The sequence below is a fragment of the Mollisia scopiformis genome (assembly GCF_001500285.1).
Source record: "Mollisia scopiformis unplaced genomic scaffold LY89scaffold_4, whole genome shotgun sequence".
Classification (NCBI taxonomy): Eukaryota; Fungi; Ascomycota; class Leotiomycetes; order Helotiales; family Mollisiaceae; genus Mollisia; species Mollisia scopiformis.
Genome location: NW_017263584.1, coordinates 3,268 through 18,417, shown reverse-complemented (window position 1 = coordinate 18,417; position 15,150 = coordinate 3,268). Strand labels below are relative to the sequence as shown.

General features: G+C 49.6%; 5 protein-coding genes across 5 annotated transcripts; 4 read left to right on the top strand and 1 right to left on the bottom strand.

The window, feature by feature from the left end:
- Positions 1 to 16: 16 nt before the first annotated feature.
- LY89DRAFT_694128 (Metallo-dependent phosphatase) lies at positions 17 to 2,242 on the bottom strand (the record flags this gene model as incomplete). The annotated part of the gene is made up of 3 exons (XM_018216678.1): positions 17 to 1,226; positions 1,274 to 1,727; positions 1,852 to 2,242. The coding sequence occupies 3 exons, from the start codon at positions 2,240 to 2,242 to the stop codon at positions 17 to 19; spliced, it is 2,055 nt and encodes a 684-aa protein (XP_018075870.1).
- A 2,448-nt stretch (positions 2,243 to 4,690) lies between these two features.
- LY89DRAFT_704457 (FAD-binding domain-containing protein) lies at positions 4,691 to 6,968 on the top strand (the record flags this gene model as incomplete). Its single annotated transcript, XM_018217382.1, has 4 exons — positions 4,691 to 4,721; positions 4,968 to 5,463; positions 5,511 to 5,902; positions 5,947 to 6,968. 4 exons carry the CDS (start codon positions 4,691 to 4,693, stop codon positions 6,966 to 6,968), a joined length of 1,941 nt encoding a protein of 646 aa, XP_018075869.1.
- Positions 6,969 to 8,926: 1,958 nt separating this feature from the next.
- On the top strand, positions 8,927 to 10,431 carry LY89DRAFT_664708 (uncharacterized protein; the record flags this gene model as incomplete). Its single annotated transcript, XM_018212795.1, has 3 exons — positions 8,927 to 9,032; positions 9,185 to 9,717; positions 10,012 to 10,431. 3 exons carry the CDS (start codon positions 8,927 to 8,929, stop codon positions 10,429 to 10,431), a joined length of 1,059 nt encoding a protein of 352 aa, XP_018075868.1.
- A 498-nt stretch (positions 10,432 to 10,929) lies between these two features.
- On the top strand, positions 10,930 to 11,208 carry LY89DRAFT_577076 (uncharacterized protein; the record flags this gene model as incomplete). Its single annotated transcript, XM_018208871.1, has 1 exon — positions 10,930 to 11,208. A coding segment is annotated over one exon (279 nt), but the record flags the coding sequence as incomplete, so codon positions are not given.
- A 2,692-nt stretch (positions 11,209 to 13,900) lies between these two features.
- Positions 13,901 to 14,467, top strand: LY89DRAFT_575893 (uncharacterized protein; the record flags this gene model as incomplete). The annotated part of the gene is made up of 1 exon (XM_018208814.1): positions 13,901 to 14,467. The coding sequence occupies one exon, from the start codon at positions 13,901 to 13,903 to the stop codon at positions 14,465 to 14,467; it is 567 nt and encodes a 188-aa protein (XP_018075866.1).
- Between the last annotated feature and the right edge of the window lie 683 nt (positions 14,468 to 15,150).

Sequence of the window (15,150 nt, the reverse complement as noted above, 5' to 3'; positions counted from 1 at the left end):
GACATTACCGCTACTATCAAAAGTTCTTCCCTGTGTAAGGACTTTGAACGCTGTCGAAACCCTGGGAACAGTTCTTCCCCAAAGACGCACTTCCAGCCCTCATGTAGCAGATTTTCGCCTCTGCGCAAGCATCACTTGTGCAGTTTGGACTTTTGATACTTGATTTGCCTTGGTACGTATTAAAAGTTGTGACCAGGCTCCTGTTCGTCACCATTGCCTCTGTCACTCCGTGCCAGAAAGTGGCGTTCAGTGGGGCAGTCGTGGGCCATCCAGCGGCAGCACCGTACGCGTCGCGCGTGGAGTATTCGAATTGATAGGTAGGACCAGTGGCGTTCAGGGTGGAGTAAGCGTTCACGTCTGAATAGAAAGTGTAGGCTTCGTATATATCAAAAGAACCAGTGTCGACTTCGTACATGCGGAAGCCTGAGTTGAGGTTTGTTAGTGGTGTGACACTTGGACCGATCCAGCCTGGTGTTTGAGCTGTGCTTGAATTCATGACGGTTCCGTTGTTGGAGTAGTAGATCATGACTTGATCTTCATGTGTGTGGCCCCAGAAGGTGTTTGCGATCACATGTGGGGAGTATCGATCAACGATCTGGTAGAAGAGATTCGTGGGATCAACCAAAGGGTTCGTGCCGGACCATCCACTCAAGACGTGACCTATGATCCAGACTCTCTCCCCTGCATCTTCAGCACCTTGAAGCTCGTTGATCAACCAGGCCAGCATTCCTGAGACATCGGGATTGGTCATGTTGATATAGTTCAAATAGTTTGATCTGTACCAGAAATCCGTGTTGACAGTGATGATTCGCAATCCGAGGTGATTCTTGACGCTGTAGCCGCCATAATGCGTTGCGGCTTCCTTGGCTGTTGCTACATCGATCCAGCCATTGTTGAGCCATAAGCCTGATAAATGTTCATAATTCCAGCTGAATTGTTGTCCGAGGGGACCGGGAAGCTTGTGGGGAGCGTCGATGTTTTCTGGGCTGGAGTCGTGGTTTCCGAGCACCGCAAAGACTGGACCTTTGATGTAGGACTTGAACATACTGTAGATGGAGGTTTCAGTGTACTCGACATATGCTTGTGACATCTCGTTTTCGGGATCGTGAGACACCAAGTCGCCTGTGTAGATTGTCCAGGCAGGGCTAGAACATGTGTCACCAGTCCCAGTCAAGGAAGCGATGGATTGAAGAGCTGAAAGGCCTAGGAAGTATGGAGTATCACATCTGAGATTGTCAGTATCTACTTATGTTACAGAATAGGTTGAACTTACTTGTATGCTCCGTACAATGGTGCGGGGAAGACAGCTTGGGATGTTGAAGCAGCTGAATATCTACAGCAAAGACCAGAGCTGCAGTTCGCCTCAGATGCCACCGAGTAACGCGCATCGAGATGAAAGTCCGACAAATGCAGAACCTTGACCAGGTTGCCACTTGCCTTTGGAGCAGTAGCATTCTTTGGCTTCGGCTTGGGGAAGAGGCTGGTCACATTGAGAGGGCTGGTAGTTGGCACCGAGCAAAAGGTTGTGCTCAGAGTATTGCAAATGTATCGTCCGTCCAAACCCGTGACATCAGCCAATGCCAGAACTTGGGTCCAGATTGCTCCAAAGTTGCCAGCTCCGTAAGAAGTCTGACAGGATGAATTGGATGCAAATCCTGTCGATTGACAAAGTGAGACCATGGCGGCTGGTACGTATGAAGGGACTGTCTGAGCAAGCATCTTCCCCACTAATGCATTTTAGTACTTGGTTTTCTCTTGGAAACTAGTGTTGAAGATGAAACTTTCGTCCGATCCCAGTATAACAAATATGGACAAGTAAGAATGGAGAAGAAAACGAAATTTAATACTTACCACTCAATGCAGCAATGCATTTCGAGCAATTTCCTGACAATCCTCCGCTCTCGTAAATGATGCTGTTGATCTCAGCCAGGGCGAGCTTGACCAAAGCCTCGGAGGTGACTTCAGAGAAGTTTGCTATCGCTGGTGGGTAGTACACTGGATCCAGATCTGCTAAAGGGATGGTTTCGGGGTTGGTCAAGTTGAGAGGATATGTGATATTCAACACCGGATCATGGATTGCTGGTTGAGGCTCATTGGTCGGAGCTGCCTTGACATAGTAGCTTGAGAAGACTGATGTCGGAAAGGCTGTGGGTACGACGAATGAGGCCGCACCGGGGCGCTGAGCTTGGGTGACATCGAGGACCGCCAACAGCGCCAAGAAGGGAAGGATGATTCTTGCCATCTTATACACCAAAGATGGGGGTGAATTGGTGATGGAGCCCTCAGCTGTCGAGGTCGCAGAGAATGGGAGAGCTGGGGGAAGCTTCTTCGTCACCATGGTCTTGGGACAAGACGATCTTTATAGCTGGGAAGGTAAGTAAGCGGGACGGCCGGTCCCTGCGGTTCCTGTCCTGTCCTGTCCTGCACGGATTGAAGCTGGTCGGGTTCGAAATGTGCCCTACTGTCGGTGTAGTACCAGGTAGCAGCTGGATTCCCTGTATTTCGTCGTCACTAATGAGCTTCGTCTCCGCTATCATCACTATCACGGGTATGAACGTGGACCGCTGACTGGCGCTGAGAGCGTGTTCCCCGTGCTCGACATCTTCCATGCAGGCCTCACGGGCTTCCATAATCCATTCTCGACCATCCTCTGCATGTATGATCCAGCCTCATCGTTCTGGACTCCGCTTTCTTCTCGCTTTGTTGCGCTTCTGGGTGATCCTCTGCAGCTCTCGCAGACTGAACAGGTACCTGCCCTGAGCTTGCGGGAGGAGGTCGCGGGATGTTGAATTGAGAGGTTGGCGTTTGTTTTTCTTGCTGCGGAGATGCGCTCTGTGGACAGCCGTGCGGCACCAACACCAGAGCACTTTGCACGATCATGTGACCGTCGTGAAGGCGTTGGATTTGCATCTGGGAATGCTGGTAGTTTCATGTTCCTTGCATAGAGCTCTTGGTCATTGTTTGAAGTCACTCAATGATAATGTTTGTGCAGGAATTAGTGCTCAATAGAATCCTAGAATTGTTTTACTCCTATTTCACTTCTTCGAGAAGAAGTCCACAGTTCTTTACAACCGTCTTTTCATCCTCAAAGTTTTTCTCCTTGAACACTCACGTCGTGGAATGCTTAGACTGTGCAGCCCTCAAGTTTGCTGATCCTGGAAAATTGTGATCCTCAAATCATTCAATCCTCAAGTCTTTTAATCTTCGAACGCTTGAAATACCCTTTCCGGTTGGCTTGGGACGAAGCCCTACCTGCGAGATCAAAGTTTGATGTATTCACTTCAAAGTAGTCAACTTTAGATGTGGATGAACAAGGTTCAAGACATGAAAACGGAAGTGGTGTTATGTGAATAATTCACCTTGCATGCCGAGAGGCTGAAGGAAGGCAGAACATCTTAGTGTATCAAAAGCAGTTAAATCAAAAGCATGGCTTTTCAATTTAGGACGTGTATTTTTATTCTACGTGACATTCGCCGTTGTCGTTTTCAAGCCTTCTACAAAGTTCAACTTGCGCGAAGTGAATCACATTGGGATCCATATTTGGGAACTGATCGTGAGGAGTTTCCAATTCGCGAATCCATAGTATGCTGACGCTAATAGCAACGAGTTCTCTATCAGGGGCAGCAAAACGCGACGAGTCTCGAAGTGGACAATCTGTCAAGCAGTGGTGGTGATTCACAGATGCAAATGAATCTAGTTTCGAGTCATCATTATTCACACTTCTTCCAGTCAAAATTGATGGGCAATACTTGTTCCTTGATCCAGTAAAACAAACACTTTCAAGTGTTCATCGAACCTCAGCACTTCATCCATTAAAACATGCAGATCCACGACCTACTCGAACAAAAGAAGCCATTCACCATGAGCGCTACCACCATTCAACAGCCTCCGTCCCTCAAAGCGGACATGCGAACCACAACTGCTTCTACCCATGTTACCCTACAACCTTCGATGCAACATCCATCGCTTCGTGGAGGAGAGCGAGGCGGAGCGAACAGCATCTCATCTAGCTGTGACGAGTGCTGCTATCTTTGTCGTACGGATTTGGATCAGCCTGGATGTTGCGGGCGGGGAGGAGGATGGTCCTGAGCGAGACCGAACCAAACGTAGTTGAGGGGTTGGCTTTGTAAGATACCGGACATAAAAATCTCCTGACTTTGGTACCTGAACAATTTAAAGGGCGGCGTGATTGTGGTCGCGGGGTTGCTTCTTGGTACTATGAATCTATTCCGAATGTCAGATAGCCGTCGCTCCATGGAGGTAGAATCAAGTTTGTGGTTGCTTTGAGATTAAGTTGTTCACGCAACTATGGATGGACTATCGTTCGAATTGACACTGTTGACGATTACGAACTCTGATATGTGACTGGCGAGTAGCTCGTTCTGATAAATCTCGCGGGTTGTACAGGATTTGCGCAAACACCACCAAGTCCGGTACGATCTGAAGACTATCCTTGCATGTTTCACGAACACGCAAAATCTTAGGTTTCAACAAGCTTCCCCACTTGGATCGGATATCGTACTGCATTCACGGTATCGCGTTCACGGTAATTTGAAAGAGGCATCTCGGTATTGCATTCCCGAGTCGCGGCTGAATCGCTTTGGCACGTTACACAGCGCCATTTTGCTTTATCCTTTTCGCCTCAAAGCCACATCCGTTATCTCGTATTCATTTTCCGCCTCTCAAGGCCATGAGTTCATATTGGGTCTGGAGAGAAGTGGGTAGGTCTACATTCTTCCATTATCAAGGCAAAAACGGCAGTTTTTATGATATATACGCGTCCGAATGGATACACTTTCCGGGAGTCAGGACAAGTGTTCATGAGTGTCTTGGGACCTTTATCTTTCAGCCATCAACCAATGTCTCTCGTTCACACTTTCACTTGAATACTCTCAGCTTCACGTTCACCACGCATTCACTTGACAATATGCATCTCTTGCTGTCTGTTCTGCTCTTCATCTTCACAGGGGTACAATGCGTCAACTTTCCTTGGGAATCTATTCAACTCACTGAAGCTGATGTCGGCAACTTCTCAGACATAGCCTTCGGTGACAGAACCAAGTTGAATGCCTCTTCACCTGCGACAACGTCAGCTTGCAAAGCATTTCCAGGTTCTTTTGACTGGCCTATTGATGATGAATGGAATCAGTTGAACAGTTCTCTGGGAGGCGCCTTACTGAAGCCTTCACCACCAGCCGCAGTCTGCTATTCTGGTCCTCAGTACGATCTGAATCAATGCAACTACATCCTCCAGAATGCCAGCTCGAGTCGGTTCTATCTTGATGATCCTCTGACTGTACTTACCTCCTGGCCAGAAGGAGACACTTGTTATCCGACTCTTTCTCCTACACAGAATTGTACTCAGGGTGGATTTCCCGTCTACGTTGTCAACGCTACAAACGTCAAGCAGATACAAATTGCTGTGAACTTTGCGAGGAACCGCAATATCCGACTTGTCATCAAGTAAGATTGTCATACGTTTCGTTACATGTCAAGCTAACTCTGCTCAGGAATACGGGCCATGATTTCAATGGACGCTCGACTGGCGCTGGATCTCTGAGTATCTGGACACATTATTTGAAGAGCTTTGAATTCTTGCCCGAATATACAGAGAAGAATTACAGCAATATTGCTGCGCGAGTCAGCGCTGGGTTGGAGGCATGGGAGATGTATCAATATATGGACAAATACAACATGACTCTCGTTTCTCCGGGAGGCTTCACTGTAGGACCTCACGGTGGATGGATGGCAGGAGGTGGACATTCAACGATAGGTTCAATCTACGGCCTTGGCAGTGATCAACCGTTGTCATTGAATGTCGTCACAGCAGATGGGAAGTTTGTCACAGCAGATATGGACACGAATCCGGATTTGTACTATGCTTTGCGAGGAGGTGGACCAGGTCAGTAGTGCAATATTGGTTGTGAGCGTTGCTAACAGCTGCAGGCACTTATGGTATCGTTACCTCTGCCATTGTTAAAGCATATCCTCCTATTCATGTCAGCGAGACTACGCTCGCGTTCAATGGTGGTCCTGTTCCTATTTTCAACGTTTCGGCCTTTGGGAACTTTACTCTGCCAATTAATTTCACATTCCCATTGAACTTTACTTTACCGCCACCACCAGCCTCGACGCTGAATACCTCTGCTTTTTGGGAAGCAGTCAATTTGTACCACGCCTATGGGAAACCCATTGTCGACGTTGGAGGTACGGCTTACAGTTACATCACCAAAACTGGGAATGGCAGTTTCAGTTTCACAACCAACATCGAAATGGCGGGCATGAATGCTTCGGAAGCGTTCACTTTCCTCACCCCTTTGTATACCGCGATCCAAGCACTCGGAATTCCAGTCAATCAAACCCTCCCAGTAACATCTCTCTCGTGGGGATCTACTCGTCAAGGTGAAGGTGACGCCCCAGGTGACCAACGCTTTGCGTCGCGGTTGTTTCCATACTCAAATTGGGAGGATGAAACTTTGTTCAACAACACCATGGTCGCAATTCGTGAAGTTGTCGAACAGGGCTACACTTTCCATGGAGTAAACATCAAGCCCGACGAGAAAGCTGCTGGATATCCAGGGAATGCCGCTGTCAATCCTGCATTTCGTCGCACTATTATGCATGCCGACATCTTCGACAATACATTGATACGAGGAGCGACTCGGGAAGTAGTGGAAGCAACGCATGTTAAATTGAATAATGCGATGGATCTGATCAGAGCAGCGACGCCGAACGGAGGATCTTATGTCAACGAAGCAGATGTACAAGAACCGAATTGGCAGCAAAGTTTCTTTGGAGATAATTACAATAAGTTACTGAAGATTAAGAGGGAGAGGGATCCGTGGGGATTGTTCTATGCTCCGACAACGGTGGGGAGCGAGGTTTGGGAGGTTAGGACGGCCGATGGATTGCCGACTCAGAACGGAAAACTGTGTAAAGTTAAACAAGTACGTTTGGAGAGTATATAAAAGATTGGTGCAAGCGCGGGGCTTGCTTAAAAGGCAAATATATTTATATTAATATTTAGCGATTTTAATATTAATAAGCGCTAAGCTAATTAAGAATAAGCGTAGTCGCGGTTCGATCTAACGATATTTAATAACGAAAATAAAAATATATTTAAAATTAATAATAAATAATAATTATATAAAAAACGAAATCGAAATTAAAATTAAAATACGATTTCGAAATTTAAAATATATATTCTTAGGGTTAGGAGTTCGGATTTGCTATCTTTTAAGCGCTGATAACTAGCTACATATTGAAGGTTGCTTTGGTGGTATTCCTACCCCCTATGCGGGGCCCCTTTTCCGATGGGAAAGGACGACGGCCATCGATTGATTGGCTCGCTTGTCTGCTGACTAATATACTTTCCGGTCGGAAAGTACGGTGGGAAAGGAGACCCTTATTTCGCATTATTATTTATGTAGGAAAGCTTCTATATAGTCCCCGTTATGTTCTCATATGATCTCCTGCACTACGTGGTAGTATGCCGCACTTGCAAGTCCTGTATTGTCCCTAGACGCTTAGCCCAGGAGCGGCACTTGAGGGCTGCCCCTCACCGCCTACTTGGGGATGTCTTAAAGACGGCCCTTCAACTCTTAAGCAGCTACGACTTGAGGACTGTCGAAGAGCTTAAAGAGTATAAGCTTCGACCTGAGGATTAATGTCAGCTAATTGAGCACTTTGCTAGCTATGATGGCTTTTCCTGCCCCCATTACACGTATTATACCTGGCACCTTCCTAGGATAAAAGAGCATATAGCCTCTCATAAGGTGAAAGATGTAAAACAAAAGAACGGGCCATTGTGGAGAGAATGCAAGCTATAGACGTACTTTACTGCAAGGGGGCGTATTGATTATTTTATTGTGGTGGACGAAGAGAAAGGCGGGGTCTTCGGGACAGCTAGGGACTTTGCTCCATTAACAGAGCCAGAAAAGGAACTATTTGTGAAGTTAGAGAAGGATAATGGTGATATGATATATGATTTGGAGGAGCAGGCAAGCCTCGTCCACGATTTTGGGGGTTCTAGGGCAGAGAGGGTGCCATAGCTCGAGCGGACCGGCTTCCCATCCCACTTGGCCGGGCTGAAGGACGCTGAGATTAAGAGCTCGTACGCCCTCCCGCCGAAGAGAGAGCTGGATGCTAAGGCAAAGGCTGCTGAGGATCCTGACTTGGTCTGGATTCTAGTGGCGGCTAAGGCTCTCTTGCGAGACGCATATAAGCTCTGTAGTAACGCCTCCTGGGACCGGAAGATGACCCAGCAGCGGGCTAACATCCTGAATGAGTTCTACGCTAGAGCTTCCGGCCGTTCAGACGGCTTTCGGTATTATAAGAACGCGTCGACGCTTACTAAATACTTCACTACTATAAAGCAGCTACTAGCGTACTACTACCGGGTCGTCTATAGCGAGGAGGGCCACTTTACGCGAGCTTAGCCAGACCAGAAGCTGCCTTAAGACGTCGTCCAGCCTACTACTTGGCAGGTCTAAGCTATGGACGAGATCATAGACGCCCTAGCTCTCGAGGATGAGGAAGAGGCTCTGCTAGCTCTTAAGCATGCCATTCGGCGGCTCTACCTGGCCCTGATCTGCCAGACGGTTGGCAGCGTGCCCTTTAAGTCGCCCGTCCTAAGCTTCTGCGCTATGCTCAGCCGCAAAGTGCGGGGTAGCGGGGTAGGGCAGGGGCAGTAGATGGAGCCGGGGAACTACAACAGCCACTTGTCGGCCCTGACCTGGACGGCCCAGCTAGTCCTCTTCGACTACGCCTGCTTCCAGGAGCAGGAGGACGAGGACCAGATCCCGGTCTTCTACCTCTAGAAATGGGCGGATTTGCGGCGTAAATCCAGAATCCGTAGGCGAAATGACCCTGGATCAGGGGGAGGGCACAGACTAGTTCACCATAAATCCTGCACCATAAATCCAGAATGGTCCTGGCGCTGGGGGAGTCCCCTCTACGGCTACCAGCGAGCAGAGGGGGGAGATCTGACCATCGGGGGCTATGGGTGACCCTTTTATTTACTTGTCGGAGTGGTAGGTGCTGCTCTATACGTCTTGCGGCTACTGCCTCCGGCCTAGACGTGACGTCTGGGTTCGACACCTAAGGCAGCACCCGCACTGCTTGAAAGGGGCGTCATTGAAGGCTCTCGTGGAGCTGTTTAGCAGCTACGACCTACGGGCGGCAGAGGCAGAGCTAGCGCGGCTGCCAGCGAAGGCCATCCCGGGGCTAAGGCTCCTCGACGGCTTCCAGTGCCTGACCTGCTCAGCCCACCTCACAAGGGATTGCAAGTCGATACAACGGCACGTGTCGAAAGCCCACCAGCAAAAGCTAGCGTTGCATAAGAAGAGCCCTCTGTGGCGGGGGTGCAAGCTTCAGACTTTCTTTGCCGAGAACCGCTGGGTTCGGTATTTCGTAGTAGAGGAAGGAAAAGCAACTACTAGAGGGAGCTCCGAATGCTCTTTTATAGCTAGCTTGGATTCGAGGGAGGCAGACTTCTTTACGCAGCTTAACGAGGACGCAGCTATTGCAGGTGAGGATGCTAAAGCAGAAGCCAACACCGTTCATAGCTTCGGTAGCCATAAATCTGCTGTAGTGCCGTGGCTTCGACGGACGGGCATCGAGGAGCACACGCGGGGCTTGAAGAAGGACGAGATGCACACCTCTTTTGCGGTGCCAAAGAATGCCGAGAGCGAGCCCGAGCTGTTCTTAATGCTAGAGGTTATGGACGAGATCTTTACAGAGGCGCACAACTAGTGCTTCGACGGCCCAGACTGCATGCTGACTTGGCCACGGTAGCTAGCGTTGAGCCGCTTCTATACTACCGCTGGCCTAAGGCAGAAGACGCGCGCGTTCGACCCGAAGAAGGAGCTTAATACGCTTAAGACCAACTTCGGCTACTAGAAGCAGTTCTTGACTTACTGCTACCGGGTGGCCTACCGCGGCAGCCACTTTACCACGGCCGACGACGACCAGCGGACCCCGGAGAGCTGCATCCAGCTCACGGATGGCTAGGAAAATGCGTGGGAAGCGGCCTCCCAAAGCGCTGTAAAGCAAGACCGGCCTGCGCTGAGAAACGCTATGTCGGACCTCTCAATAGCGCTGGTCTGCCACGAATTTGGAGGCAATCGGTACAACTCCCCACTGCTTAGCTTCTGCGCTATGCTCAGCGTCAAGCCACACACTAAGACTTGGAAGGAGCCGGGCAACTATAATAGCTGCTTGTCTGGCGTGATCTGGGTTGCGCAGCTCATCATCTTCCACGCTAGCGCCTGTCTGGAGAAGGCGGAGCTAGGTGATACACTCGAGCGCATTGAGCAGTATTACGGGAAGTTCTTGAAGCAGGACACCGAGACTCCCATGGGCGAGATCCTCGGCTGGCGCTTGCTACTGTTTACTATCTCGAAGGAGGTCGTTGGGCCGCACCAAGCATAGTGGGATGTAGACGAGAAGGTCTTGACCTACCGAGACGTTGATTTGCATATGGATCACGTACCGCGGCTCTTACTCTCCGACTTCTAGCAGGCCTAGCACCTACTCTACAACGAGCTGATGTTCGGGGCCTAGAACCTCCCGCGGATGCGTGCTTGGGCTTTAAAGGACAACTTAGACGCCGATGCCTTTGGCTAGTTCTTTGGCTAGCACCGGGAGAACATTAAGCTAGTAAAGCCGCTAGCGAGGTCTTTACTAACCGTTATCCAAGACTCGAAGCCGTTGCGGGACTCGTTCCTGGATGCCACCGCAGATAGCGCTAAGGTCTGGCGGGGGAAGGCGATTAAACGGTATGAGGCTGTAGCTAACGAGTTCCTGAAAAGGCTCTTAGTCTTGATCTATATGGGTTCTAGCTAGCCTCTGCGCGAGAGTGAACTGTTCTCCGTCACCTAGTGTAATACCTAGCGGCGGCGAAACATCTACCTTAAGCACGGGCTAGTCATACTGTACACTACATACTACAAAGGTCAGCAGCAGACGGGTAAGTTTAAGGATAATATCCGGTTCTTGCCTACACCTGTTGGAGACCTCTTGCTAGACTACTTGGTGGTTGTCATCCCGCTCCTCCAGGTCTTCCTCCGCCGGTCTGCCCCGCATACCATTATCTCTCCGTACTTGTGGTGGCAAGACGGCAAGGTTTGGGCTAACAACCGGCTCACGCGGTGCATAGAGCAGGCGTGTAGTCGGGCTAGCATCCCCCGGCTACACATTGCTAACTAGCGGCAGATAACGGTTAATATCGTTAAAACTAAGTTTGTAGCTAACATTAGGTGCTTTGAGGTTGACGACGGGGCTAACGACGAGGATGCCGAAGAGATTGAGGCTAATATTCGGGTTATGACCAAGTAGCGGAACTATAGTACGCGGACTATTAACCGGGCATATGCAAACTAGTATAATGCTAACTTTGGGAACGTGTGGGATAGCCTTATCCGTCGGAATCTGCGTGCTTCAACTCTGTGGAAGGACTTGTGGGGGCTTAACCAGCTGCTTGGACTAGCTAGGAAGAGGAAGCGGGATAGTAAAGACATTAGCGGTCCGCAAATACTTAAGAAGATCGCTATGGGGATCTACCGGCCACGGAAGAAGTGGTTAGCTACGGCTCTGCTGAAGAGTATAAGAAAGCTATACCTAGATAACACGCTAAAGTGGAAGTTAGTAGCCTAGGAGCGGGCTATAACTACTATTATATTATAGACTAAGCAAGTGGTAGTTATTATAGCTACTAGCGAAGGGAAGAGCCTGCTGTTTATACTACCCTGTATCCTCCCTAATGCTAGGGTAACGATCTTAGTCTTGCCACTCGTGTCTCTGCGAGGGGACCTCCTCCGCCGAGTCCGAGAGTTAGGGATCGATCACTTGGTGTGGTCGCCTGGCGAGCAGCGAGATGTGCCCTTAGTGTTTATCACAGTTAAAGCAGCATGTACGGAACAGTTTCGGACCTACGCCCACAAGCTCGCGGCTATACAAGACCTCGGCCGCATTGTGTTTAACGAGGCTTACTTGACTATCACAGCGTCCGACTATCGCTAGGCTATAGTTGACCTCGCCCTAATCCGTAACGTCCGTACGCAGTTTGTTTACTTAACAGCTACTCTACCTCCGATAATACAAGCTACGTTTAAAGAGCAGAACAACTTAGTGAGCCCTAAAGTAATCCGAGCATCAACAAACTGGCGAAATCTGTTCTATATGGTACAGCGGGCCACTAGGCGAGGGAGTCTGCTCGAAGAGGGCGCGCGGAGGGCAAGGGACGCGTGGGAGAATAGCTAGCTCTTAGATCGGGCTCGAGATAAGATCATCTTATACGTTCGGACAAAAGACGATGCTGCTACGCTGGCCGAGCTACTCTGCTGCTCCTAGTACACAGCTGATATAGGCACAGCTAAGCAGAAGGAGGAGCTGCTGAGAATGTGGCTTGCCTCCTCGGACCAGCCGTACATCGTGGCCACGTCTGCACTAAGCGCTAGCTTCGATTATGCCCACGTTCGCTTAGTTGTACACGTCAACGAGCCGTCGTCTTTGGTCGACTTCGCCTAAGAGTCTGGTTGGGCCGGGCGGGATGGAAAGGAGGCGTACTCGCTGGTCCTCCTCTCACCTACATAGAAGCCGCAAGCCGCTAAGAGTACTGTGGTCGAGAGAAGAGCCCTGCACCGCTATCTCCTCGGCCAGGACTGCCGCCGGGCATGCTTGAGTAAGCACCTCGACTCCGAGCCGTATTGGCGACAGTGTTAGGATGACGAGGACGTTGTATGCGATGTATGCAGCGCCGGCCTAGCTCTCGCTCCGTCTCCCGCTCCGTCTCCCGAGCCGGCCCTCTAGTATACTAGTAGTGCGGCTATCCAGGAGAAGCGGCGCCGAGCCGACCTATCCAAGCTGAGAAAACCAACTTGGGGCCAAGTGGGTTTGATTCCCCATACAACCCATTAGCGTGGATTTGCCGAGAGGGTTAAGTTGATTTAGCCAAGTTGATTTATTAGGGTTACGTCCAAACAAGCTCGGATGCGGCTCAAATTCGAGTATGAGTTGGACCCGGTATATGCGACACTAACCCCGTCAAATGCATGACCCAGAGCCCGCCGTGGGATTATTTATTAAGAGTTATGTTTAGCAGATTGATTTTTGATGGGGGAGAGCAAGTGCATAGGCCAGGTAAGCAGAAACCACATTCCCAAGTATAAAGTGAGCATAAAAGCATAAAAGCATAAAATCGGAAATTACAACTAGCCATTACACGCATGGGTTCAGAGCAGAACGCGTAAAGTAAGAAGACGTGTAGAGTAGTTAGAAAGACGCGAGAATCTCTAGTATTTCAAACCCAGAGGGTTAAGTTGATTTAATATATACCCATATCATAGATCCATTTGTGCATTTCCCAGCGCAGGGGGTTGTTGTGTGTTCCGAATACAAGCATACCGTGTTACTCAGTCACATCGATGCCCATTTGAAGGACGAAGGGAAGCACAAGGCCGTTAAAGCCGACCGAGAGCGTATTATACAAGAAATCCAAGCCATTCGGAGTTTGAAGACTAAGAGAGTAGAGTTAAACCATTTAGTGTTTCCGCCGGCAAGTAACCCCCCCATCCCCATATTACAGGAACCCAGGAAAGACGGGTTGTAATATTAGTTGCAAGATTAGTATAGCAATCTATGCGTGTATATCGCGTGCTAAATACAAAAGATCCAAGAGTATTGTCGTCACGTACATCAATAGGAGAACCCGCAAAAGAAAGGCCGGCTAGAGATAGGGAGAGATGTGTAAGTTCTATGGAGAACCGGAGTCTATTGCCAGCATTTTTTCGTCCGTGGACCGGGCGCCCAGTATTTCGAGGTTTAAGCAAAGGGTTCTAGTTTAGCAATGCCGTCCGGAGACGTCGATTTGGATGCCGCTAAGACGGTGTTGAAGCAAGCTATGCAGCAAGCAGACGAGGAGGCACGCCGCCAGATCACCGAACCGGAGGAAGCTCGAGAGCCAAATCTATGGTTACGTCGCGTAGGGTGGGTCGAGCATTTAGGAGCGTTTGATCGGAAGGAATTGCGGGAATTGGTTGCCCCCGTCAAGGACGACGAGCTAGAGTTGGACGTATTATGCAAGGCGTTTGATTGGTTGATTCAAGACGCACAGTATCATTGCATTCGACCGGTGGTTGGGTTAGAGGCATTGTTTGAGGCGAACCGGAAAGAGGTAGACAAAGACATCCGGATGCCGTTTAATAGTTGGATAGACATCACCACCGTGAAGGCGTACACAGAAGTGTATAAGCAGTTGTTACGTTATATATTCCGGTCCAAAGACATTGAGCCCGAGAAGCGGCCGGGGTACGAGTTAACGGAAAGACAGCAGATGTGTATGGAAGACGTGTGGACGAGTATTGAGGAATTTGTATGGTGGAAAGAGGAGCAGGCGGGAGGTTCTAGACGCGGGGTAGTGCAGGAGGGAGAATCAGACGAAGAGATCGAGTGGATGGGCCGGATTTAGAGGCGGATTTTGCGGTTGTGGATTGCGTTGTTGAATTAGCCATTGTAGGACGACGAGTACAAAAGTGTGTTGATTAGTGGGTTGGCCATTTTGGGTATGCGGGAAGACGATGGATGGTTGGATGCCGAGGATTACACGCCCAAATATTCGGCCGTGATCAAGTTGGCACGTTTGATGGTCGTTTAGGAGGCGTACGAGCGGCGACGGGAAGCCATTGAGCAGTACGAGAGCTGTAGTTTGAGTACTAAAGTAGCCTAGGAGAAAGCATCTAGCTATTACGTTTTAACACGGGGTTTGGTTCGTGCGTTTATGACTATGGCCTACGATGGCCAAGATCCCAAGCCCATGCAGTGGTTATACCGTAGCCGGTCGTACGGTTTCAAGATCCGGTACACTACCACGGCCGAGGGGAAGATCTAGTAGATTAGGGATAATGTTTTATATCCCAAGATCCGGTTTAGCATGAGCTAGTTCCGGGGGATGATTCATAGGTTGGTTGGGGAGGCAAGAGAGGAGTTGTTTGAGAAGTTGATAGTAGTAAGGATGGGTGTAGACCGAGAAGTGGATATAAAGCAGGTGCCACCGATCCATTGGGACAGAATGGTGGACCAGCCGTCCGAGACCCGGGTGGGGTAGTCGTTTTTGGACGACGAACGGAATTAGTTTGCAGTATGCAAGTAGTG